This window comes from Neophocaena asiaeorientalis, unplaced genomic scaffold (assembly GCF_003031525.2).
Source record: "Neophocaena asiaeorientalis asiaeorientalis breed wild unplaced genomic scaffold, Neophocaena_asiaeorientalis_V1.1 scaffold336, whole genome shotgun sequence".
Taxonomy (NCBI): domain Eukaryota; kingdom Metazoa; phylum Chordata; class Mammalia; order Artiodactyla; family Phocoenidae; genus Neophocaena; species Neophocaena asiaeorientalis.
Genome location: NW_020174788.1, coordinates 470,438 through 497,323, shown reverse-complemented (window position 1 = coordinate 497,323; position 26,886 = coordinate 470,438). Strand labels below are relative to the sequence as shown.

General features: G+C 39.8%; 1 protein-coding gene across 5 annotated transcripts in view; it reads right to left on the bottom strand.

The window, feature by feature from the left end:
* Positions 1-26,886, bottom strand: part of EBF1 (EBF transcription factor 1) — a 449,793-nt gene that overhangs the window by 80,260 nt on the left and 342,647 nt on the right. For 3 of the 5 annotated variants that reach the window (XM_024760167.1, XM_024760169.1, XM_024760171.1), the window contains exon 9: positions 17,478-17,611. In XM_024760167.1, coding sequence (XP_024615935.1) covers positions 17,478-17,611 — 134 coding nt within the window. The remainder of the gene's footprint in view (positions 1-17,477; positions 17,612-26,886) is intronic. The other 2 variants (XM_024760168.1, XM_024760170.1) reach the window with 1 other exon arrangement.

The window sequence follows — 26,886 nt, the reverse complement described above, 5'->3', positions numbered from 1 at the left end:
CAAAGTCCTGGCAGAAAGAATGTAAGAAAGTTGCTACTGCTAAAATCCGCCAGTAATTTCTTTCAAATGCTCTTTCTTGAAACATAAAGGTCATCTGCATAAAAATCATTTTAACTTAGTAATTAGAAATGCCTATCCTCTTCCATAGAATGTGTGGACCCTTACTTTATTTGCTGGAAACACACAGAAGATACTTCACTAATACCGTGCTTATGTGGAACCCCTGGAGACTGAGCTCTCCATGGCTAAGTTTTTCAGACGGCTAAGGGTTTATCCATAAAAGCACAAAAAATATTTAAGATTTTGACCTTTTCATACTGAAATTCTTCCAAAATGCACTGTATGTTTTCTAAAGTAAGCAAAGTATACATCATTTAATTTAGCCTTGATAAATCAAGATTTTTGTTTGGAACACCCCTTCTTATATCTTGTATCAAAGCTCTATTTATCTTAGATCTATATATCTTCTGTAATACAGAAAAGCCCTAAGTGACCACTGAGGTATGAGGGGCTATTTTCCCCTGCACTAAATGGCCCTGGATACCTATGAGTTTTAAATTATTTCTATTTTATTCTTTTTTTTTTTTTTTGCCTTTTTACCTCCTGGTGTCCTTTGCACCTTCTATACTGCTCTTCTAATCTTTAAGCATCGAAATCAGGAAATCAAGTTTACTATTATATAGAGAATAGGAGAAGAAAAGAGGCTCTGAAGAGCAGTAAAAGATGACCTTCCAAAATCAAGTGCGTGTTTAATCTCAACTGATCGGACAGTGTTTGTGCAATGTTGGGATTAACACTTGTTGAGTACGTAGGTTATCTACTACATTGCCGAGGATTTTACTTGCAAACACTAATTTGGTCACAACGATCGTAAGTATTTTTATCGCTTTTTCAGATGTGAAAACAGAATCATAAATTGTTAAACTGCTTGCACAAATCACGCTCATTAGAGCAAATAAGAGCAAAAAAGTGACCCCAATGCAGTTCAAAAAATGACAGGAACAAATTCTTCCTATCTAATCATAAAAAAGAAATTGTTTATATTCATACCTTTAAACTTTTTAAAGGTACTATCAAATTCAAAATTTTCAGATCCAAAGACTGTGTGTGTGTGTTAATCTACACGCTATATCCATTTTTCACTTACTGCCTGGTCCTTGGCTATGTTTCTGATGGTGGAAGGTGCCATATAGTTATATTCCAAATAAGTGGTACGCTTCTATCTTAAGAGTTACTTGGACTGTAGAGTAACATTAATTCACGAGAATATTTAGGAGAACTTTCAGCCAGTTACAAAATACTTCACCTGCCCTCCCTTTTCTCAGGGGAAATACATCTTAAAAGATGGAAAGATATCAGCAGACAATTGAGACATCTTTTTAAGCATAAGTACTTATTACCTATGAGTTGATACACTAAGAAACAAAATGGGCCTTACAGATTGATTAGATATGACTGCAAAGAAACTACTAAGAGAGTGGGGTGTTGGCATAAAGTACTAGGCTCAGGAAATTGAAACAAATTTTCATTTACAATTTTATTTTCAGTTTTAATCAATCACTCTAACTAAAGCAGAGATTCATTCTTGAAATAACTATCCTTCGCAAATGAGGCAGAATATGAATCACCATTAGAGAGTGAATTTGTTGATGTTTTCCTTGCTGTGGATGTTAGTCTGGGAACAGGCTCTAGCACTGACACATGATACTGATGGCTTACAGAAGGAAAAACTTGTATCTAACTTCCGTCAGTTGAAAGCAGAGGCTTAATTACTAATCACTCAAAGAATTACAGTATTTATTACGGGAAGGAATGCTAGTAATCATTTAAAACTAACACTCTCACTTCATTAGCGCAGGGCACAAAAGTCCAGAAAAGTCTATTGGCTTCAAAAATTGACTCAACATGTTAGGGAAAAGACAGGGTCTAGATTTGGAAGTCTAGAACTCAAGACCCACCTCCAAACCCCTCCCCCCATCTCAGGATAAATTTCCCACATTGTTCCAACCTGGCTGAACTAAGGCAACCCCTCTAAGTTACCGAAGGAGGAAGGGCTCTAGTAAGTCTAAGTTTTCCGAACTTCCATCATTGGAATACCACTTTCTTAGTTTTGCCGCATCTATAAACCACCTATACAATTATGTACTTAAAATTTTTTAATTGGTTAACTTTTTGTTTAAAATAACTTATTTTAAAAGGAAGCTATATTATTATCGCAACTGGTATCCCCTGCCAAAAATAAGAAGGAACTGTGGGTGGTAATCTTAAGGTTAATATAATGTTAAATCCTAGCTAGATAATGTTGACAACCTGCGTGGGTTTATTGAAAAGGGAGTGTAGCTAGTGCTGGACGTTACAGACTTCTTTGCCCCAAATGAGACTTTGTCCCTTAACATAAATCAGAAGGATTAAAAGAGAAATAAAAGGAAAATCACTTTCTCATGATGTGATTCAGTTCTACTTAATGTCTGTGTCGAATCCAAAATGGTCTCTTGTACAACCACGGGGCACGTACCCCACACTTTGGGAAATTCTATTCTAAGTGATTAGAGAACAGATTCACTCTTTTGACTTAACTTCCTTAAATCACAAACCAAACGAGCTAAAAATAAATATTCTTCTGAAACCCTGTAGCATCTGACACTACTTTCTTCCTTTTTGGAAGTCTACACTTTCTTCACTTCTGTGACACTAATTATGAGACCTAAGACTTGCAGAGCATCTGATGGTTTATCAAAGCACTTTCACATTCACTCTTTTAAAACCCATCCTTATGGGATATGTATTCCAGATGAGAAAAGTTGAGGGTCAAGCAAGTTAACTAACATTATTTGAAACAGTAGAAGAAAACCCATCTCTTACGCCTGTTAAGTGTTTTCCAGGGCTCCTCTCATATTCATTGGTTCCTGTTCTCTTCATGTGCCAACTATTTCTTTCTGCCAACTTGTTAACTGTAGAAATTTCACAAGTCTTGTTCTAGATCTCTTTCTTTTTCACTTGCCTGACATTTCTTGAATTCACTCATTGGCTCAATCACCTCGCCTAAACTGACTTGCAAATCCACACCTGTAGCTTTGATCTCTTTGGCCAAGCACCACATTTTTATGAAAAACAGAGTAACAGAATCTCCCTGAACTTGTCTTATTGCCACCTCAATCTCAACAGGGCCCAAGATACATTTATCATCTTCCTACCTATAAGTGAATTTCTTGCTCCTGTGTTCCCTCTCTCAGCTAAGGGAACACTCTCCTTTGAATCACCCAAAATAGAAAACTTAGGATCATCTTATGTTTTTTCTCCCTTCAACTTTTCTTTTAGTCATGTTGATTTTACCCTCCACTGAATTCCACTGGCCCCTTGCCTGGCTTCTTTATCCTGTTCAGGTTGTCACCATTTCTTACTCAGATGACTGCAATATTATAACTGCCTTCTAAATGGTCTCTCTCTACTTCTACCTTCACCGCCAGAACTATCTTCTTCAACTCAATCTCACCACAGCATGCCCTGACTCAAAACCTCACCTGCCCCCTTTGTGTCTGGTGTATAGTCCAGTCTCCTTGGCATGGTAGTCAGGTGCTCTAAGGCTTGACAGCTGATCACCCTTGCTAGTCACCCTCCCCACTCTGCCCTTCCACACTCTGAAGGCCATGCGGATACATGAAAACACCACGGCCTTGCCTAACATCTTTGCTCTGTTCATGCCATTTCTTGCCTAAATTTTCCCCTATGATATTCCTCTTGTTCTTTAAGACCCTCACCAGATGCTCTCTCTTCCAATAAGTTTTACCTGATCCACAGTTACCTGCACCTTTGTAAGAATTTATATAATTACAGAATGTATACTATGGAAGGCATCCTATCTTACTTTGTGCCATAAAGATTTTCTTACACATCTTTCTCCCATTAGACGGTCCCTAAGATCAGCTACGGGGTCTAATTCATATCTGTAGCCTCTAAAGTATTAAACTGAATGCCTTACATACAGGATATTTCCCAAATATTTCTGAAATAAATACTTGTGTAAATTGGACCAGAATTCTACTAGATGTTTGACTGCATTAAGCAAGCAATCCCTATCCATAAGAACTCACCGTTCTTAACCTGACAATATTTAACCCTCATTCCCTAAGTTGCTCTTAAAATTAATTACCCAACTGGCCCAGCACTCAGGTCCCTGCATGAGACTACTGCTCAGATATCATCTAAGTGGCAAAAAAAAGAAGATGTCTAAAGGTCTGGGACTCATTCCAGCGAGAAGGGATAAGGCGAAACAAAGAACAAAATGGTTAAGCAATACTAAAAAGTGGGCCACAAAAGATCAATGCTCCAACAGCAGTGTTTATTTCTAGACTGATGACATTAGATGTGATACATCTTCTGTCTCTCCTGATTCTTCCTCGTGTGCGTGTGTGTGTGTACTTCTGTGTTTATTTGTGTGTGTGAGAGAGTGTGCATGTGCTTGCACAGGAAATAATAATCATATAGATAATTCTGGAATAAATAAATTCATACATTTACAGGTATTACTTTTATCATGAGAAAAATATTACTAAAATCAAAAGTAGAATACTATCAGTTTTGCGCAATATGTATTGTATGTGATTATATAAGAATTAGATATATATTTGCATGGAAGAAAGACCAAAAGGAAAATCATCGAAGTGTTAAGAGGAGTTACCACTAGATGGTAAAGTTACGGGTAATTATATTTTCCTCTGCTTACCTCCCTGAATTTTCAGGCTTCTCAGCAATCAGAATGCGTTAATATTATAATCAGAAGCAATCATTTTTAAGTGTGGTATCGCAATGAAAGAAACACACATGGTCTCTGCGAGGCCCCAGAAGAGGCTGCCAGCACACCAAGGACCTGCCGGTGACAGCAATTTTGCTCCCTCCGAGCTGCCTGTGTGAGCATTTTCTCTTCTCCAGACTCAGAGCACAAGAGCAGAAGAGTCCCGAGTGGTCGGCCAGGCGAGGCACACTTGCTGTGGCCTCTGGGTACGAAGTGAAGCTGCTGTGACCGTGAGAGACAGGATGCAGACATGGGGAGCGGTGGGTGAAGCCTGTCCTTGACAGAAGTGGGAAACAGGAAAGAGGAACGACTCCCTCTATGGGTGCACAGAGAATCATGAAAGATGCATAGGGCTGGAAACAAAACCCCAAAGAGGCAGTCTGCAAAGCCTGGAAGTCCAGAAGAGGGGCATGGGAGACGGTAATTCTCCAAATGGTTTTTATAAAAGTCTCTAGCAGGATCAAAAGTGTGACCCACGTGGTGGGTGAATGAGAGTACCTAGTATTTTAAAATATTAATGGAGACATGTTGGAGAATTCTAGGGGAAAAGGACAAGTCTTGGGAATCACCTTCTTCTCTGAGAGGCAGTAGCTCTTACTATCTGTATCCCTGTAGCTCACACTAAATGGATGGTGGTGATGACCTTGATGGTGACTCCGGCAGCAGAGACTTTTCATTGTCTTCTTACTCTGTGCCACATACTGTGAGAAACTCCTTCAGTGATTTCTGTCCTATAGTATTAGGGACAGGCACGGGTAGTAGCTGGTTCACAGATGTGAAAAATGAATTTCAGGAAAGTTAAGAAAAATGACCAGGGAACCGATAAGAAGCAAGTCTGCCTGACTGATGACCACCTTTATACAACCACAGCTGTCCCTCCCTACTACTGTTTATTGTTTTTCCATAATTCCTGGCACTTGTACTTTTCATCCTACCTCCACTGTTAACAGGGTAGAATGGGTCCTCAGCCTCTCCTGCATTCAAAAATGTTCTGGGAACACAGCAGGTTCTCAAAATAACCTTTCTCACTGGTGAGAGGTTGGCTGAGAATTATGTCCCAGCAAAACAAAAGAGCAATTCTAAGATAAGCCTTTATGCACGTTTTCCAACCGATGGAACTATATGAAATAAACGCAATTTGAAGTTCCATGCTACAAAGCCAAAAAGATAACTGGGATTACTAGAAAGCGCACCAGTGATTTTTCATTACCACCCTTAGGACTTAATATTTTAGCCTTAATCACTTTCAACACTAAAAGTAAAAATAAAACCAAAAAACTCGAAAACAAGCAAAGACTTAAAGAGAAGGGGTAAAAGGAAGGAAAAGTTAAAGTTTCTTCTCTGGAAAAATAATTAACAGTTATGACTAGAAAAAGGCTAAAGTGGGCACTGGTACAGTGGTTTTTAGGTATCACCCCTCCAGGAGTCTGGGTTCTAAGGTACACTGGCCCATTCAGCCAGTGTCACCCTCTGTGCCTCACTTTACCATCTTATCCTGCACCAGCTCCTGCTCTGTGGGAGTACAGACAATAATGTTAAATATGCTTTGTGTTTGGGTAAAGCTTCTCTAGGGACCCTAAAGCACTTTCCAGATTAATTTTTTAATTTATGCATTAATAATTCTCACAGCATTCTCCCTCCTCCTCAATTAGGATAATAATATCCATCTCTTTTGAGATAGGCAGGGGGTGCTGAGTGATGGACATAAAACAGACACTTAAATAAGGAAACTATAACATAAAAGCATAATTAAAGCTTCAAAACCAAATCGACCAAGGAGCTTTAAAGAAACACCACAGTGATGGTGACCACACAAGAAAACTTATTTTCCTTCCACTCTGGGGCATTCATCTTTCTGTAGTTAAACATGGTGTTTACAAAATATTATTTTCTGGAGTTCTTAAAGAAAGTTGAAATATGATCAGTGTCTATTCTTGGGCACTGTGCTGGCTGTACCTACATATTTTATCTCTATTCCCCTGAAGTGGATACAACATAAATCAGGGGATGCTAGCTCTTCTCTCTCAGTGTATTCTGGTTTGTTCCCTAATCAGGGTTCTCTGGGTTTCGTAACCCAGAGTTTTTTCATTCCCAAGAATTGCCTGTCTCAAAGGCAGTATATGATTTCTCAGGGAACGTGAGAGAAAGCGCGTGGAAGCATTTACTGTTTCACAAACATTCTGGTTTCCTTTTGTCCTTTCAAAAAAATAACAAAACCAATGTTTAGCAAAATATGTTGGGTCCCATGAATTCCCAAAGATAAACTTTACGTATGAATGTCAGAGGAGACTTTTGAGACTAAAGTCTCAGGAATTGAGTTAAAAGGGGATTTAAAATCTACGTTTTAACCGTCAGTCGTATCTCCTAACACTGTCTGAAATGTCTCTCACATAGGTATTGACACAGACACAGATACATAGAAGAGAGATATAGATCTATTTTCCTATTGATTGCCCGCATCCCCCAACTAGAATATAAGCCCCATGAGGATGCGAACTTGGTCTTTCTTGTTTCCACTACTCTGTTTCCAGTTTTAAGAGTGCCTTGGACCTAGCAGACATTCAATAAATACTTATTGAACATTGAATGAGTAAATACCGTGACATCATTAACCACCACTAATAATTAGGATAAAGTTTCAATAACGTCCCTTATGAATCTACCAAAAAGATATCATCAATACCACCCCATTCAAAAAATCTTTTTACTAAAGAAAAAGAATTATTTTAACTTTGCCCCCACAGACTTCCTGGTAGCCTCATTAAACATTCACAAAAATATACTACCCAATTCTTCTGACCGAGAAACTAGCCAGGTCCCTAAATCAATGCAGTTAATTGTACAAAACAAAACAGCAATAAGATCATCTTTCAAAATAACAGATTGGGGAGAAAAAGGCTAAAATAAATATATTATGCTTCAACTACCTTTGGTTTTGTGGGTTGATTGATTTATTTATTTTTCGGTAATTTATTTTTTAAATAAACTTTCTCCAGCTCTCTTCCCAGGATGTAAATCTTATGCCAACTGGGCACCATTAAAGACTGGATCCCATCCTGACCATGTGGGAGCTGGAAAAGCACTGGTGAGATCCTGAGGTCCACAGTATTCCAGACGGGGAGGACTGGACACCAGTAACGCCAGCCCCTGTGGTTTGAAACTGCACAATGGGCTCCTTCTCAAGGCTTGTTTTCCTACATTCAGTCAAGAAGGAATATCATTCCCTAGTTGGGCCTGGCTTAGGGTCCTGGGTTGCTGCTTTGTTTGTTTGAAAATTAAAATATAAAAGAAAAAGGAAGGCCAGATACATTTTTGGAAGGGGCTGCATGTCATCAAAGCTGGTGGTTTGCAGGGCAGAATCTTTGCCTGCAAAGATTAGGAATTAGGAACAAAAACGTAAGAACCAAAAGGTGGACTAGCAGGGAATTAATTCACGTCTCACCAGAAAGTCTTTTAGGTTCTTTCAGAGCTCTAAGAAAAGGATATCAAAGCTGTAAGATGCTAAATAGTGACTCATTCTCACATTCTTTAGTGGTATAGTTCCCATTTGCATCCTATCTACGGTGATCCTTGCACACATACTCAGTAATTCCTGATTTAACACATGCCTCCAGGAAGTGAGTTCTGTGGAAAACTGAAGCCAACCCCCTTTAAATACCGTGCCACCACAACTGCTTTCACTGAAGTCTTTCGAGGATGCATTACACACATCACGCTGTTTCAGACAGAAGATATTGAATATAATTGCCATCTCTTTCTTGACTACTCAGGGCCACTGTCATTATGAACAGCCATTAACATGCTGCGCGGTAATAGAGTTCTTCGTCTGCTTTTTAGGTTTTCCTTTCCTTCCCTTGACATTAAGCTGTCACTTCTGCTGTCACTGAGCCTGCTTCTAACAACCCGCCTCTAGTTTGCTCCTTTTAATTTGCTATGACCTGGGAAAACAGATAACATAGTTGGTTGAAAATTACTCTTCTGGTTACCTCAAAGTCTGTTATTTTATATATTTACTCTTTTTTTTTTTTGGCTCGCTTCTGGTTTCACGCTGAATTTTGGAGAGCTGCGGTGACTAGAACACTCTTCTCTGGATAGATGAGCTTTCACTACCTTCTTTTTAGATGGTTAACAAAAAAGATGGCTCTGGAGTCAGAAGAATTTTGGTTCAAGCCCAAGTTTTGCAAATTACCAGCTGTGGGACCTTTGGAAAGTCACTCAACCTCTCTGGCCTTCAATTTCATTGTCTGGGAAGGGGGAAGGGCTAGTTATCTAACTAGTGTTATTAAAGGACTTATTGACTTAACGCCTATAATGAGTTTAGGAGAAGGCCTCACTGGTATCAATCACTTAAAAAGTGTTAGTTTTATTACTACTTAATCCTCACCATAACCAACAGATTTACACTAAGGTATTTATGTGCATCCTTACTGCACAATAAATATATCTAAATATAAACTACCTAATTATACATGCATTAACAAAAACTAAACGGCAGTCTATCTGGTACTGGCACTATGAAGCAGCACTGAATATAACAGTTGCTAAAAAGTCGCATTTGTTTGATTGAATGAATGAATGAAAGGAGAAGCAGTGTCCTTCAACATTATTTTGTATAAATTAATGCCTCTGAAGTGTAAGGCTCTGTGCTAGACTCTGTAGACTAAGCTGAATTTTGCATGGATCCTGCCTTCAAGGGAGAGGGCAGCCCCTTATGTCTCAATAATCAAAGATAGAAAGTGATAAGAACATAAGATGGTACAGATAAGGCCATTAGGAATTGAGAAAGAGAAAATATTCAATATCTAGAGCTGTGAGGGAAGATTTCACAGACAAAAATGATTTTTTTCTGGATCGGAAAGGGTGGAAGGATTTGGGCACAGAAAGGAGGGAAAAGCATTGTGGAAGGAGGAATGGCATAAACAAGACAAGAGTGCAGAGGTGAAAAAATCACTGCAGGCATAAAGAGCCACATCTTTATCCAATCACTCATTGTGACTGGAGCAGAAGTTAAGATGAATGGTGGGTATGGATGTTGAAAAGAAAGGTCAGAGGCTTACGGGGCTGTGCTTGAATCCCAACTACGGAGTTACGGCTTTAGGAAAGAGGAAGCCAGTAAGGTTGCATAAGGAGAAAAGCTTTAGGTCAGATCATCAGGGAGCCATTCCAGCAATCAGCATTGAGCACATGGATGAAATGAGCACAACACTATATAAATATTGACTTTCTTCATTAAAGTCACATGACTGCAGCCAGCTGCGAATTCTGTCTTTGATTCACGTTAAAATTAGAAACACATCACACTTCTGTGGTTTATCCGTTTTCAAGTTATAGGCACATATGTGTACCTCCCGAATGCACCGTAAATAAATAGCTGAAAATGTCTACCTAAAGGTGCTTTTAACTAACCCGTAATTATCAACATAGAGGATAGACTTAAAGTGCCTTAGTCAAAAGTAACAATATAGACTAGAGGATTTTTAAAGCATAAGGTGAGCATGGTTGTAACTATGTAACTATATTTAAAAGGCCATTAGACTATTTTTAATCTGTTTTTTAAATACGCTGGCTCACTTAGAAATCATTCCCTGTGAAATAACTTGGACTTGAAAGGTATTCTTCAAAGTCATATTCAAAGTTTGATGCAAGTGATTCAGACTACTCCTTTAATTCTTTACAAATGAAGTTTAAAATTTTGCATTAAGCATCTTCCTCTTAATAGATGATCAATAAGTACAGGTTGAATAAAGACTTGGCAACTTATGTATTTAGGAAAAAGTAGGCAATTAGGAATTATTTAAAACCTGTACATTTAATAAACTTTGAATTAAACTTATACCTGTAAGCTTCAATATATGTAAAGGAGATGACACAGCTATTTACATTGTACCCTATTTATATTAAAAGTTTTTGAAAGAGAAGATATTTGACACAATGTCTTTCTCCACCTTAATTTTTTTTATTTTAGTGGAATTGTATCTCATATAAATGTGTTACACATAATAGTCGTTAGAGTTGTGATGCTATTATGTATAAAACTTGGGAGGGTTTGGTAAATATAAGGAAGTGTGTTAAAAAACGAGGGAAATGTCACGAGAAATCCTGGTACGAGAGAAAGCTGAATGGGGAGTGAGGTTGGTGTCTGGAGAACTGGGCTAAAATCCCAGCACTAACTAGCTAAGGCATTCTCAGGACAAGTCACTGCACCGGCGGGCGCTGGAACCTCTTTTTCCTCACTTTCAAAATAAAACAGCTGCAGTTGATGACTGGAAACGCTCCTCAAAGCCCTCAAAATTTTGTGACTCTACATGTGGTTCAGTGAAAATCAAGGCCGGATATAAGGCCTGGGAAACTCACAGTGGGAGCATGTATGAGTTGTAGTCATTCATTTTTTGATATCACAGAGGAGCAAATACTATTTTTCTTTTTTTAAATTTACAGTCCTTCCTCTGAGCTATGTGCACACACGAGAATAGAAAGTAGATATGGAAAGGAAGAAGGGAAGAAATCAATAACTGCATTTAAAACCTTATTTTCCGACTTCCGGATTCAAGCAGCAAAATTGCTTCTCAGCCCCACAAACTGCTATTTACCTGACCATGGTCACCCACAGGTTTCCCAAAGAGTGGCTTCTTTTGCCTTCTGCCTGTCTCTGGGAATGCCGTTGAAGAAAACATTCATCTGGATGAAAAAGACAGTGTATGGCCCCTGGATGAGGCTAACTGGTTCATACAGTAATGTAACGCTGGCTTCTCCCATCTGAGCTAAGCGGTCCTGGCCATCTTTAAATATAGCTGTCCTACAAAATCACATGGCATCTAACGTCAAGTGTGCGCGGACTAAAACCAGATGTAAAATATGAGAGAAATTCTGTTCAGAGCCTTGCAGGATTAAACAATAATGGCTCCAAACGTTGCTGGTCTAATCTGAATAATACTCTGCAAATATTGCAGATTTTCCTACATCTACACCAGCCCAATCACTTCATAATTGGGTTTCATGACTTCACTTCATTAACATGAAATCTAAATATACTTCAGCCATTATCAGTATATCTTCCTGTAAAGTGATCCCCGAAAAAACAGGTTCTGTGGTCACAAAGTTTGGAACATGCTGCATACTATGTCTTAGATAGTCAAAGGGCATATAAGTACCTCGGAAACTCTAGGACAGGACCAGTGGAATCTGTTTGACTCAACGTTTCCCAAATTTACTGGGAAAAACCTCCCACCCCCATCTGCCATGGGGTGCCTATTAAAATCCGAAAGAACTGGTATATTCCATAGAACTATCTGGAAGACGAATCAGAGCAACATTGTGGTATAAGTCTCAGGTGTAGATCAGATACCAGAATGTGAAGTGTAGAGAGTGAAAATATGGACTGAAGAGATATCAATAGGGAGATCCAGTTTGGGGGCTAATTAAATCATTTTGATGAAGTTCAAAATAAACATGATATTGTATACTGCAAGTGTGTTCTAAAAGTGAAGAACAAAACAATAGTGGAAGAAGTTACTTCCCACCCATCCTCACTCCCACCCTTCTTACTGCTGGGGGGGTTTCAAGGGAATGAATTCTAGATAAAAGGAATGACTAGAATTGTAGCTGGTTTCCAAGAGGATTTGGTCTAAGACCCTCACTTTCAGATGTTGAGATGGAGGTCCAGTGACCAACAATGACTAAAATATAGGTGCTCTGACTGGACAATGGAAGGATTATAATTACTATCTGGCTCCTAGCCCACTGCTACCCCGTGAAATCTAAATCCTGTCTTGGATGGTTGTCTTCCATGCCCGCCACCTTCTGCTCCCTGCCAATCCCACCACTGGACATTTTCTACAGGCAGCTTAAACACCATAAGCTGTATAAATTCTCTCAGCTATTTCAGTGACTAATTAAAAGGATTGTGAGAGCCTAAAATGTCCAGCACAGAGATGCACCTGGACATAATAGAAACCTGATTGGTTACTGGAACAGTCTACCTCTGACTACACTACTCTCTCTGCCTTCTAGAACCTTAGCTGGAATTTTAAACCACAAATTTAACTCTAGATTGCATAAATATATTATGTAACTCTCTAATTTGCTACACGAGAGCAAGCTGTCTTTCTAAATAATATACCAGATCCCACAAAGCCTCACTTTAATCACGGATAGTACCGACCCCAGTGTTCCACACCAGCTGGTAAGCCAACCAGTACTCATTGTTTAGAAATTAGAGGAATTCAGAAGGAGATATTAAAATAACAATTGGCTCGACAAACCAGTAGCAGGAGCCCCTTGCCCCTCCAAATCACAGGTTGGTAGAAAAGCAAAAGCAAAAGCAATGAAGTACATGTGTATTCAAGAAAAAAACTCAACCCACATTAAACATTAGCACACATCAACCCTGTTGGTTTCTCTGGGTTTATATATAAAACACTACAAAGATTTTTTTTTTTTTAAGTCTTCTGGTGTAAGACATGACAAGGAGTACGAGAGTATCAGGAAAATAATTTGCTTTGTAAAAAGAGAAGAGAAAGGGCGAGAAGCAATAAGGAAGAGTAACAAAGATAGCAAACCAAATTCACAGGAAAGCCCTGTGGTTCACCCCAAACTTGGGAGCTCACAGAAGGCAGCCCTGAGTTAGGAACGGGACAGTGCCACCTGTCTTCTTCCCAACTGGGGGCCATCAGTGAGCTAAAATGAACTACTCATTGCAAAAGATTGGGTTGGTAGAGGAAGGGCACAGATGAGGGTAAATGAAGCCAGCCCTATTTTCTCTGGCTCTTTTTTAAACTTCTTTAGCTAAAAAGAGACTCGAAATAATAGCATCAGCTGCTAATCTAAAGTGTTATCTCCTTGTCCTGGCCCACCAGCCCGCTTCCTGCGTGCTTTGAGCGACAGAGTGAAGAAATGGAGAAGAGATAAAAGTCTACTTAAAATGAAAAGTACTAGATCTCAGAGGTGGCATAACCTCAAGAGAAAATGTGGCCAGGGACAAAGAATTTGAATAGACTGGGGTCCTACTCTAGAGAAGAGGCCCAGACAGGTTAACTGTCTTAAATATACAAGTAACTTAGTCATTCATATAGAAAAAGAAGAGGTTGTCTTCTGCCTCTAACACAAAGCATATACCCTTCATAAGGGTAAATTCTTCCTGTAAGCCAACGGCTCCACCCACAAACTTACACACCTAGAAAATGAAGGGACCGCTCTTCTGATTCTCTACATGACAAGTCTAGCTTACTTTGGGAGGTGATAGTAACTGTTAAGATACCATCAAGTATAAGGCATCAATGGCAATTCCACCCTGGTCTGATATGGTAAAACCCTAGGGTAAAAATTTCGGCATAGGCTAAATCATGGACGGTTAAAAAGGTGAGCCCTGGATTTGGACTGTCTGGGTTCACATCGCATCTCCACCAGTTGATAACTGAACAGCTTATTTAACTTCCGCAAGCTCAGTTTCCCGGTTAGTAAAATGAGAACAGCATGTTATACATGCTACACGTGCGAGCTGTCACCAGGTTCACGTGAGAGCCACGGCAGACACTCAGCATAGTACCTGGCAGGAACTAAGTGCTCAATGAATGTTAGCTAATATTAGTCATACTCTACTTTCATAGATACCTTCTCTTAATAGTCACAGTTACCAAGTTCTGATTCTATCCAGTGGAAGCCTGGAGAAATGGCCCCCAATTTCTTTGGGCCCTACCAAAATAAAAGACACAATTTAATTTTGACTAAAAACAACAGTCATAGTTACTACTGCTGTTGCTATTACTACCCCTACTACTGTACCACCTGGATTACTGTGCATGTCTTTTTTTCCTCTCTTCTTCCTGTCCTTCCTTACTCTCAAGATTCTACCTATTTGCTCTCTCATTAACGTGGGCTTGTATTTCCTTTGTAAAAACATACATTGTGGTTCAATCCCATCTCTAGCCCTATCTGTCAGTGTGATGGTGGATCTCTGACCCTCTCTGACATTTGGTTTAGTTATTATATGTATGTAACATGGGGCTATAACGAGAATCAAAAAAAATAATACCCATAAAGTGCCTACGCATGAAAACCCTTAGTAAATGTGAGCTACTTCTCAATTTCTCGTCAGTATACAGTGGATTTGGGGATTTGGAGCAGTACCAGATTCTCTCCCTGCACTAAAAGAGAGAGAACATCATATCCGTCAAACAGCCTGGATGAAAATCTAAATTTATAAATAGTTTAGAATATTTACAAAAAGTTCACCTCTGCAAGACTCATTTTTCCAAATGTCAGGGCCATCATGATGATAACAGGCCAAATTAAAGTCCTCCATCCAGACGCCCAACTGCTAATGCTGCAGGGGATTTATTTATTTTAAAAGAATATTAGCTAAAATATTTTGGGAAACTACATAGTGGGCTTTCACCAGGCAAGAGTCCTAGCTGATTTATGATATATCCACGAAGGAGAGCAGTTTGTGAGGAGGAGGCGGGCAAAGAAGGAGCAGGCGCCCTCCAACCCTCACCTCCCAGCTGGACCCCCCAGATCCATCACGAGGGGCTTCTGGTACACTCAAGGCAGGGGTAGTGGAGGGACACATGAGGGAGGAGGACAAAGGTATCACCTCAGTGGACTTTCCTTTTCATGACTTGCGTTGATTTCTATATGGAAACATCCTTTAAAGCAACTTAGATAAATCTGAGGTAGAATTTAACCTCCCTTACGTGTTCCCCAAAAAGGGCAAGAAAGTGAGGGAACTGAGAGGAAACTGGGGGACCTTGACAAGGTGCAGGGAAAAATTAACAATTTCCTGATACGCTGAAGTCCTTTATTCCACATCCAACGTGGTGCACCTGGCCTAAGACGGGCATGAGGCTGTAAAGGGAGCATCACTCTAACCCCACTTATTCTCAGGGGTCAAGACTATGGCTGACTCTGAGCCCCACTTCTCAGGCCTCACTGTGACTGCTACGACCTGGATAAAAAGCTCATATTCTATTTATTCTTCCCCTCTTCTCAAGGTCCAGGACAAGCAAAAGAATGAGGGGTAGGAAGAGATGAAGACACAGCCCAGGGGACCTGGGAATGGCTATCCTTGGGAGCACTGTTGTCTCCAGCAGCGAGGAAGAAACATCTGCCATGTACGTGATGCTTCTAATGTTACAACCCAATGTTTCCAACAAAGAATGGGGTGCAGTCAGCCAGGGGAGTTCAGTCCACCTCCAGACCTGGGCTGTTCTAACGTGGACAGCAATGAGTTTGGTGGACTGAGAAGTCCATCTCTGATTCAGCTTTAAGGGAGCTTGGATTCTCTGGCCAAGAGCACGCCGCTTGTTGGATGCATGGGAAAGACAAAGGCAGCGGCAGAACGGGCTGGCAAGGAGCTTGCTGGAGCGGCTTACTGGCAGTGAGGTGTGCACATAGAAGGCTTAAAAGGAAGGGCAGCCTCTGCTTTGGAAAGATAAATGTACTCAACTGTCACAGTCTTAACTTTCTGCTTATCTCTGTGGCCCCTCCAAAGAGAAAACACAATCAAAACATCTGGATGGGCTAAACAGTGGTGTCATGGGAGGACAACCAGAAATGGAAATAGAAACTCTGAGTTCTAGCTCCAGTTCTGCTACTGACTCCTTTGTGTGGCCACTCCTTTGTGTCACTCACACTCCATGGGCTCTGGGTGGCTGCTCTGGGGTGATGTAATTACATATGTCTAAGTCTCAGTATCCTTATCAAGAAAAGATACACGTTAAGAGTATTTACCTTGTGGTGTAGAGGGAAGATTAAGATGATCTATGTCAAGAACTCAGCACAGCGCCCAGAATCCAGTAAGTCTCAATAAAGTTTCGCCATTCTATGAGCACTTGTAAAGTGTGTGAGATAAGTGAGCTCAATGGTCTCTTGCAGTTCTAATCTTGTTTTTACTCTAAACTTCGGGGAGATGAAAGAAAAGGGGCTCTGGGCATGCTGGCTAAGAAATCGAGGCTCAGAATTTAGAAAGCAAAGGCAAGTTTGCCATGGCTTCTAAGGAATGGTGATACTTATGTTTTGTAATTTGAGCTAATGTTGATTATTGCCAGACAAGTCAACTTGCAGGTTAAAATAATGATCACAGTGCTTGGAAAGTACTGCAAAAACAGAGCATAGTCATTTTCATATGGTTGAAGTCCCACACTGAGATGCCTGAGAGGTATAAACTCCTAGGGCTCTGGGTTCTTCTAGGTTCCCCTGGCGAACTGCTCACTCTCTGATGAAGAGTCACTGAATAAGTCAAGAACCACCTACACCTGGATTATTACTGTCACATGAATGGTGATCCTTGAAGATGGTCCTACAATAGACTCCATCTACAAATGTTCACAGATTACTACCCTGTTACAGTTTGAACAGGGCTTTGCCTATATATTTTGTGACTTTGCATCTCCTTTCCAATTCCCAATACATAATAGGACCTCCACACTGTGGCTAGCCCATGAGGACAAATGACAAAACAGAAGGTCTCCTGGTGCTGATGGGCCAGTGGATGGAAGTCATTCCAGTAGAAAGTGATGCCTCCTGGTAAACCCAACCCATCTTTCCTAGTTTCCAGAGTTCTGTAGACTGGAGCTGGCCCACCCAGACTGCCATCTCTAAATTCTACACACTCTTTTAGAAATGCAAGTGTAGACAGTCTCCTCAACTAGACCAAGCTATTAGATATTAATGTTCAGACAACACCTACCTCACTCCAGACCAGCATGGTACCGAATATGACCTGTAACCCATCAAAGAAATTGTCCCCTATGATGATCACAGTCGCACCTCCCGTCGTCCATCCTTCACTCGGGCTGATGGCTTTGATACAGGGAGTAGCTGCTTTTCAACACACATGAAAAAGAGAAGGAGTCGGCTGTTAGAACCAAACTTTAATGATGGGAGACTTGAGGAAAAGAAAAAAAAAAAATCTTTTATCTTTTCACGAACAGAAAGTCCCTCAAGATCTCAGCATTTCCTAGTCACATTAGGACCTGAAACCTCAGGGTGCAATTTCAGTTTTTAAAAGCATGCTTTTCATTGTTTCTATTAAGATACATATAGGTTACCCAAATCTTTTTCAAACCTGAAATCTTATGAAATAAAATGTAGAAGCAAAATTTAATTTATGAAATGCTAAGGATTTTTTTTTAATGGGTGATGTTTTAAAATACACTGGAAACCTCACAGAATTGCTTCATAATTAAATACATCTCCTGAAAAGAAAGCTCATAGATTTTTTTAGATAAACATTGCTGTTTGATGGGAAGGGAAGAAAGAAAGGAGGCTGGAGCAGAACATCATTCTTGTTCCATGCCTTCTGTCTGTACCACTAACAGAGCAATATTCCTGAATAAAAGTCACTACGTTTTTTTCAATAAATGTCATGGATCCCATTTTATGGATGCAAAGTATGCAGGTCACTCAGGGTGAATTATGTAACCAAATAGCTGAGTCAGGGCTGAACCACAGAAAGTCCCATGACCTTTGCTTTGTTGTCATTCCCAGGCATAAAACCCAAGAACTGGCTTTTTCAAAACTTCCTATCTCCTTTCTTTCCATTATAAATGGCCCTTGGAGATGGGAAATAATTTGCAAATACTGTGATTCCAAACACACTAGAGGTGGTCTGCCTGATGAGCATGGTGTGCTTTCAACAGAATTACTAGGCAAAAATGAAATCTCTCAGAGAGTACTTTCGTACCACTGAGGATTTTTAACTCCACAATGCCATGCTGCTGTTTTCATGATCACTTTTATGAAAAGGAACAAAGCAAAATTCTAAAGCAAAGGAGATATTGTCTAAGGAGAGAAAGTGAGACCCTCCTCTTTAATAAAATGTTTATTAAGTACCCTAGACTGACTTTCCAAGTATTGAAGCCAATGAGAGCACCAGTTAATTTTAACAGGAAGAAACTGGCAAAAAAATTATTGGACTTTGTCAAATTTGGCAAAATGTCATGCTTTAACTTTTGCAAGAAGAAAAGAAAATATGAAGCCCAGCCCGCTGGAACCATTGCTCATGTGCCACCACACAAACAAGCAGAATGGGTTTGATTTTGAGTCAAATTTATCTTATAAAATTGCACAGAGAAATTTGGAAATATCCAAACTAAACATTTCATGTTGGCTGAACTAACAGCAATGCATTTACAACTAAAACTGGGCAGTTCAGATGCCTTTTCTCTCCCCCACTTTCTCCTAAAAACAAAATAATTAATCAAGGAAATGTAAATGATTCATGGCTTGAAAATTCTTGTTCAATTTTTGACACATATAAAGGTGGTGATCAATGTTCCACAGGCATAGGACTTTTTCGTAAAATCTTCCTTTAAAAGTAACCACGTTTAAATGCATAATTGAGTACTCCTAAACTAATAATAGAATATGATGCATGATTCCAAGCAATTTATAAGAGAAATAAACTACATTCAACAGCTATATAAAATTCTTAAAATATAAGCAGTTTGGAAACATTCTAGTTAATGTCTCAAAATCTTAATTCTTAATTTCTAACTCAGTATAAGTACTTAGTTGCTAGAGTGGAGTAGAAAAGGTATTACTATATGCCCGGATACTTCTGAGAAGACTAGAATATTGGTTTAACTGAACTGGTCTTGAAAGATTCCTGCCTGATGGCAAAGTGTGGAATCCAATGGTATCATTAAACGCTGACCCTGTGATTGCCCTCATAAACCACAAAATAATCTTGGTGTTTATTATCTGTATTAGCTTTGGGATTTCTTTTAATTTTTTTAAATTTTATTTTTTAATCACACAAGCATGTTCCTTTAGTTAAGTATGGACTCCTCCAGGCTTTCTCATCATTGCACAAAAGCAGACACAAGGGCGTGTTGGTTTATCTTTGACAGACTCTCCTATTGTAAAGAAGTTATAATAACATGGTCAAGAACTGCCAATTTTATACTTGACCCCAGCTCTCTTTTTTCCATTTGTTATTTGTAGGATATAGAAGGCATGTAAGTACATGTATGTATAGATGTGTGTGTATGTGTTCAGACATTTCCTAAGGAAAGTGATAATGTTTTCAACCATCAAGAAGAAAAGGTACACGTCAACTAGTCAGAGGTAAATGAGCATCAAGTTTCAAGAGAAAAACTGGTGAGGAAACAATATACAATACCATCTTCTTTGGGGGAGGAACAAAAAGCGCCGGGGGAAGTACTAAAGGAAAAGAGTGGCACCCCTGGATCCATCCTACCTCAATGCTCAACACAATCCACTATCCCTGCTTAGGGAACTAAGTGCCATTCTCAGAACAAGTCAGTCGGGCAGCCCTTTCTAAGTTGAGACCTCAAAGGGTTCCAGAGGTGCTCCTATACATCTGTGTCATGGCAGTCTTGAGAGGAAGCTCTGTGGCACTCCCCCATTGGGAAGATTGGAAAATATGTAAAGGAATCATGGACTGACCCACTGAGAGAGAGGGGTGAGGAAGGGATGTTCCTGGCATTTAGTACGTGGAAGTCAAAGATGCTAAGTTTTCATGCATGAGACAGTCCTGCAAATGAAGAACGCTATAATGTCAATAATGCAGGGTAGAAAACACTGTGACTAGCTAAATGAACCAGGCTCAAGAGCAGTTGTTAAGAACTCACAAATCCATACAGGCCAAGGCAAGAAACACAAATGAATACAGCAGCTCAGGGTCTCAGAATAAGCATGAGATGGATGGCTGCTGATACCGAATTGGGGAAGCTCCAGCCATTGGCATCCCCACACAGATGCAGTCCCAGTGTGACCTGGTCTTCTGATCTTTCTAAAGAAGCCAGGAGCCCAGATTTTTATGTGAAATTTCCCAATCTTTAAATGCTGGCAACTAATTCAATATATATATTTTTTAATGTGTAGGCTAAACAAAATGTTTATGGACTTAAATTTAACTCATCGGCTGCCATCTTACATTTTGACCCTAGTCACAAACAAACTTGCCAGACTAAAAGCAGCCCAGGAAGTACTTGCGAACGTGCCTAAAATAACAAGTACACACATGTTCACTGTAGTATTGACAGTAAACAGTATAAAAGTCTAGGTGCCCCCAATAAGGGAGTGATTAAATAAATTATAGTACATCCATACCGTAGGATACGTGGAGTGTCATTAGAATGGACGAAAAAAATTTTCTATAAACTGACATGGAAAGATGTCAAAATATGGCAGTAAGTAAAACAAAAATCAATTTGTAGCCTGATGAACAGCGTGATTCTGTTAACTTAAAAACTGATATCTATTAGCCTATATGCATGAGCGTGTGTAGGTATGTGTGAACAGGTATGACAGACAAAAGTCTGGAAGGATGTACACGAACTGTCCCCAGTGGGTCCATATGAAAAAGGAAGGTGACTAGAGAAAGGAGATTATTAAATTCTACTCTACAGATAGCTGTATGGTTTGAATTTTTCCAGTGAGCACATACTAAGGTAATACGTTTTAATTTAAAAAATAACAGCAGAGCGTTTAATTCTGTGCGACATAAAGGTTATACGTTTTAGAGCAAATTGATACTACTTTTTTTTTTTTTTTAAGCTCAGATGTGCTAAGTAACAGACCCTGAGCCTCCCCTTCCGTCTTCTCTTGGGGTATGTTTTCTCTGAGAAAGCTCAGAGAACGTCTGCAACGACTTGTTTTTCTTTCACTCAGGATATCCAGAGAGATGCAGAGGGAAGATAGTTTATAATAGTCACGGTGGATGGGTTTGGTGAAATCTGAAGGTGAAAAGACTCATGAAAGAGTTCAATCCAGCCCAGGAGTGTAATAATCAATACAATTCCATCTCCAAGGAAATATTATGGAATGGGGGAGAGGAGTGGATTTGAATACAAAACCACTTTTACCGGCCAAATCTTGATTTAATTAATGAAAGAGTCTTTCTTCCTCGCCAATGAATTTTCACACTCTGGGTCTCCACAAGGACAGTAAGCCAATTCCTGGTTCTAAATCTCATTAAAAATAAAAGTTTGGGTGTTTTTTTCTCTTTTGTTTTTTTTTAAACCTCTCCTCCCACTCACAACAGCCACCCAAGTAAAGGAGATTTTTCCTTCCTTCAAACTATGACAATAACATGATTATACCACCACAGTTTAGCATAATGGCTCTGAAATGCTCGTGGCACATTGCAGAGTTAAAGTGGAAATTATTAGGTAGCTCTTCTTTGTTATAATAATGATCACTCCACAAATAAAAGCTCTTCTCCCAAAGGTACTGCAAGGCACAAAATGCTAATTCTGAAGATTATGTGTGCGCTTTTATTAAATATTACTATGCCCTGCCTGTTTGAGGGCTTCTCTGCTCTGATTGTTTTATGAGTACCATGTTAATGTCATTCCCATCTTGCTAGCAGCAGGCACACATTTTAGCGTTTGTATGAGAGTTGATCAAAGGCCACGTGCTGGGGGAATTGCTGAGAAAACACGGACAAGCGATAAAAATCTAACAGATTAATTGGTTTAAATTTCATTTCAGGGTGTTGAACTTTGGCTCGGAACTCTAATACTACACCGTGAGTCAGGGCCTAATTACCAGATTTCCAATTTGCTTCTGAACAATGGTTGCGGTGAGAAGGAAAAGAGAGGGTAGAACGAGGGGGGGAAAAAAAAAAAAAAAAAAAAAAACGAAAGAAAGAAATCGTTCAGGCTCCAGTACATATTTAACAACTAATGTTCTGTGTGCAGACAGTTGCACCAGGGGCCATTTGCTATCACCTGCTCTACTTCCAGAGGGTTTATATTTCCTTCCAATAGCCACAGAAGGCAGAAGAAATCATGGATGGCCTCAGCAGTTTGAAATTTACTGATTTATAGAATCAGTATTACAAGATTCGAATGCCTGCTCACCCACACTGGAAGTATCAGGCTTTTTATTAGCGAGGTGAATTTATAAACTGGAATCGCCCCTCAGCCTCCAATAGCAATGATCTATTTCACTGATAGAAAGCCAGGGCCGGGAGAACCATGTTTACCTCGGGGTTTATGGGGGGCCTTGGGAATAAGGGTTAATTGAGCTCAGAGGTGCCTGCCCATTGAGGTGAATTACTGGTGTACGCAGCTATCAGCAGGGTCCTGGGGCTGCTCTTACTTTTGCCTCTGAAATCTCTTTGTACTGTGATCAATACCTCACTTGTTTGGGGTAGCTGTATAGATGACCCGGGTGCAGCATTTACCATCTCTTATCCCCAAAATGAGGCTTTTGTGACAGTCGATGTCCCACTACAGAAGCCTCACTAGAGATGTGGTGTTTGGCTCTTTTCTCCATCCCTGTATTTAAATACCATGGGGAAACAACGCTCAATCAGTTGGTAAAAGGTACAAATTTAGAAATGCTTTAATCCCACTCCAAATCTCAAAATAAAGTTCCATTGAAGTGGAGGTAATGTTATTTTCCATTTTCTTTGTGTATGGTATATGGAAAAAAAAATGGAAACCCTCTTTTTCCAGCATTCTGTTAACCAGAACTCTCTACTCCTGATGAACATTTCTACAGAGCAGACACTGATGCTTACAATGGAGGTGAAGATGCCAACACCAGCCCTTAATGGCTTCTGAGTAAAGACAGAAAGATGCGATTATGTTAAGTTGATTTTAACATTCAGGGTATTATAGCATCTGAAAATGGGCCAGAGCTCCAGCTTTTCAAGTTCCACATCTACCACCCAGTGCGACCTTGAAGCAGTCACTTACCCTCTCTCTGAGTCACCCGCTCTAAGCAGTGGTGGTACCCACCTCACAGACTCCTGGCAAAATGCAGAAAGTATCTGCTTGGGTATTGCTGTTTTACTATGTTCCATGCACATAGGACGCTAGTTGCTATAATAACAATTACTGTCATCATCAGTTCCCCACTAACCAGAGTTTATTTACTAGAATACACCATAATCTCACCATCGCAGATTATGAGGCGGATTGTAAAACTTCCCTAGGAAATTTCCAACCCAGTGACTTGCTAACATAGCTAAGCTTACTGAGGAGGTGGATTTGGCATCAGTAATTACAAAGTAGAATTTTTTTTTAAGGCTCTCATTAGCCCGGAATGAATATTAATGGCAATCTTTTCAGAAATGAGGAATTAGCTTTAATCTTATTGCCCCAAATTCTTGAGACTTGGCAGAAAAGGTTGTGAAACCCATGAGCTCAGCTCATTTCTATGGGACACCTGTGACCTCATCAACTCTCAGGCCTTTCTCCCTTGTATCTACTCGATTTTGGTAAGGTTGTGCTTGGGAGCAAGCCTGTTTCAGAGATGGATGGGGACACAAAGTACCTGCACTTGGACTCAGTGCACAGTTATCTGCCCTTCCTGTTTAATTGGAACTATTATTTTTGCTGGTCTTTTCTAAAGTGAAATGATGATTTTCCTGACTGCTCACAGCTCATCAGGAGCAACACCTGCATTCTTTGATCCTGACATCCAGTAGCTGCTGGCCAGGGAAGAGGGCAAACAGAGGGTTTGACTCTCCTGGGAAACCTGGCTCTGTGTATTTTCACCATGTACAGGAAGTGAATCTATTCTGGGTTCACCCACCCTCCAACTGGAAGCCTTAGAAACCAGTAGCAGTTATAATGCCTGACCTGAACCCTAGCACCAGAGGGTGCAAACTTCACTTTCAGAATGCTAACCCCACCACAGACTGCTAGCCAACTAATAAACAGATAAACAAATTTGACAGTTTCCTCACTCAAGATGGAGCAGTCTTTGTAACACTTATGCTCTTACTTTAACTTTACTAACCAGATTTAGTTCTGCCTTCCTTTATTTTCTTTAGTAATTGCTTTATGCAGTTAAGCATTTTATTGTTTATCAGGGTTTTTATTTGGGTTGGTTTTGTTATTGGCTTGCATTTATTGCCCCATCCACTAGCATATCTAGATATTACTTGGCAAAGAATCATATATTATATATGCAAAAGAGCCTCCCTCCTTCTCTCCCCCAACCCCCTGTGTGTATGTGGGAGTTTGTGTGTGATGGTGTGTTTGTCACTCTGAAGAGAACTGTAACCCATGATATAGATATTTCTCAACACCAGATGCAATTAAATCTATTAAGTATTAAATGAGGAGTTCAAGAATTTCAAGTGTTTTTCATCCTTTATTCCAAAGTGACTTCATTTGGCAAGAAAGCCCTTTGCTTTCACATTAGTGGCTCTCTCAGAAAACAAGTGAAGGAAAAATTCATAGTTGCTAGATGGAAACATGGATCTAATATCCATCTACATCAAGGCAGAGTTAACCCAGTGGGGCTGTCTAGGTGTATCTGAACTTAGCAGAATACCTACGTTCCAAACTATGCCATTTGCTAAATACAGAGCAAGTCCAAATCATATCTACTTGCCATTTATTTTTCAGATTTCTTATTCTGTTCTGAATTAGCAAAATTCCTCAACAATGAGTGGACATAGATCTGAACAAGGGAAGGACAGAAATCCTGGTACAGAAATCCTGGGGCAACAATCGTAATCCGAACATTCCAGGACAAGCACTTTGGGATTTCTGAGTTTGTCTATTTGTGATCCAGAACTTGGTGCAGGTTCACTACACAGGGTGATTTAAAAATTTAACAGCATAAAACCTTGACATTTTGATGTACCTGTAACTTCTAAATTGCACTTGAAAGACTTGTTTAAGGCTTTTTGATTTAATGACACGCAACACAGCATTGTTTCATAATATGCAAAAATTGTTTGTTAAAAACACTTCAGGAGGGCTTCCCTGTTGGCGCAGTGGTTAAGAATCTACCTGCCTATGCAGGGGACACAGTTCGAGCCCTGGTCCGGGAAGATCCCACATGCCGCGGAGCAACTAAGCCCGTGTGCCACAACTACTGAGCCCGCGTGCCACAACTACTGAAGGCTGCACGCCTAGGGTCCATGCTCCGCAACAAAGAGAAGCCACTGCAATGAGAAGCCCGCGCACCGCAACGAAGAGTAGCCCCTGCTCGCCGCAACTAGAGAAAGCCTGCGCACAGCAACGAACACCCAATGCAGCCAAAAATAAATAAATAAACAAATAAATAAATAAACAAAAACATTTTGGGAGCTCAGAATTTTATAACTCAAAGAGGTGAGAATGTACTGCTTTCCACCTCAAGTTTGATCTGTCAAATCCAAAATTAAAATGTACAAAAGATTAATCCTAGAGCAGCTCACAGCAAATAATGCCATCAGTTTTTCTTTTTTCTTGTCCTATGACTGTCAGCCACCCCTTTGCAAAGCAACAGAGAAAAATTATCATGGCGGGTGGAAGAATCCTCAAAATGAATTATTCATGGGTCCAATTGTGATATTTGTTGCAACAATAGTAAATTCACTTGCCTCTGATTATACAGTAGGTAAATAACTCTTTTCTTCCTGATGAGAACTTTCATGCACAAAATTATTTTTAGCCCAATTCTCCTGATTATCCTGTTATAAGAAAAGTTCTAGATATGAAAGTCAGGGAGGAAATGGAAATGAAAGTCACTTTCCAAAAAGGGACACCCAATATTGTGAAGAAAGGAAACAATTTTCAGGTTAAAAAAAAAAAAACATGTCACTGCTTCTTCATGGAATCCTCAAGTGTTTATTTGCAAGCAATCTTCCTGGGCCTGGAAAATCATAAAGTCAAATATGAGCAAGTCTAGTGGAAAATCTGTGACGCTAATCTTGGCTGGAGCCGTATTTTTAACAGGCCTTGAATGTGTGTGCCGGATTATCCAGATGGTCATACAGGAATCGGCCTGATAGGATTAAACCTTTATGCTGAACTCTGCTCCATCTGTTCTCCAAGGTTTGCCTTTCCTTATCTGAATATGAATTTTTAGCCTCCTTGTGTCTGGGAGTCAGACTAAATTCAGCATTCAAAACAGAGATGTGTGCAGATAGTTTAACATTTCGCTACTTAGTCTCAGTTGACATCAACTTGGTCTTTTTCTAGTAAATATTTTTGCAAAGAATTTTCCTAAGAAGGAATTTAAACGTACGGAGAATCTACTTTTTTTGTTAGAGGGCTTTGTCTTCCTCCTCCTACTGAATTCTAGGACTCATTCCATTCACTGTCCTAATAGGGGTTTACGTTGATGTTTGCACATAAAGATAGAAAAGCAAGACCTGTATCCTCTCTGCAGATACG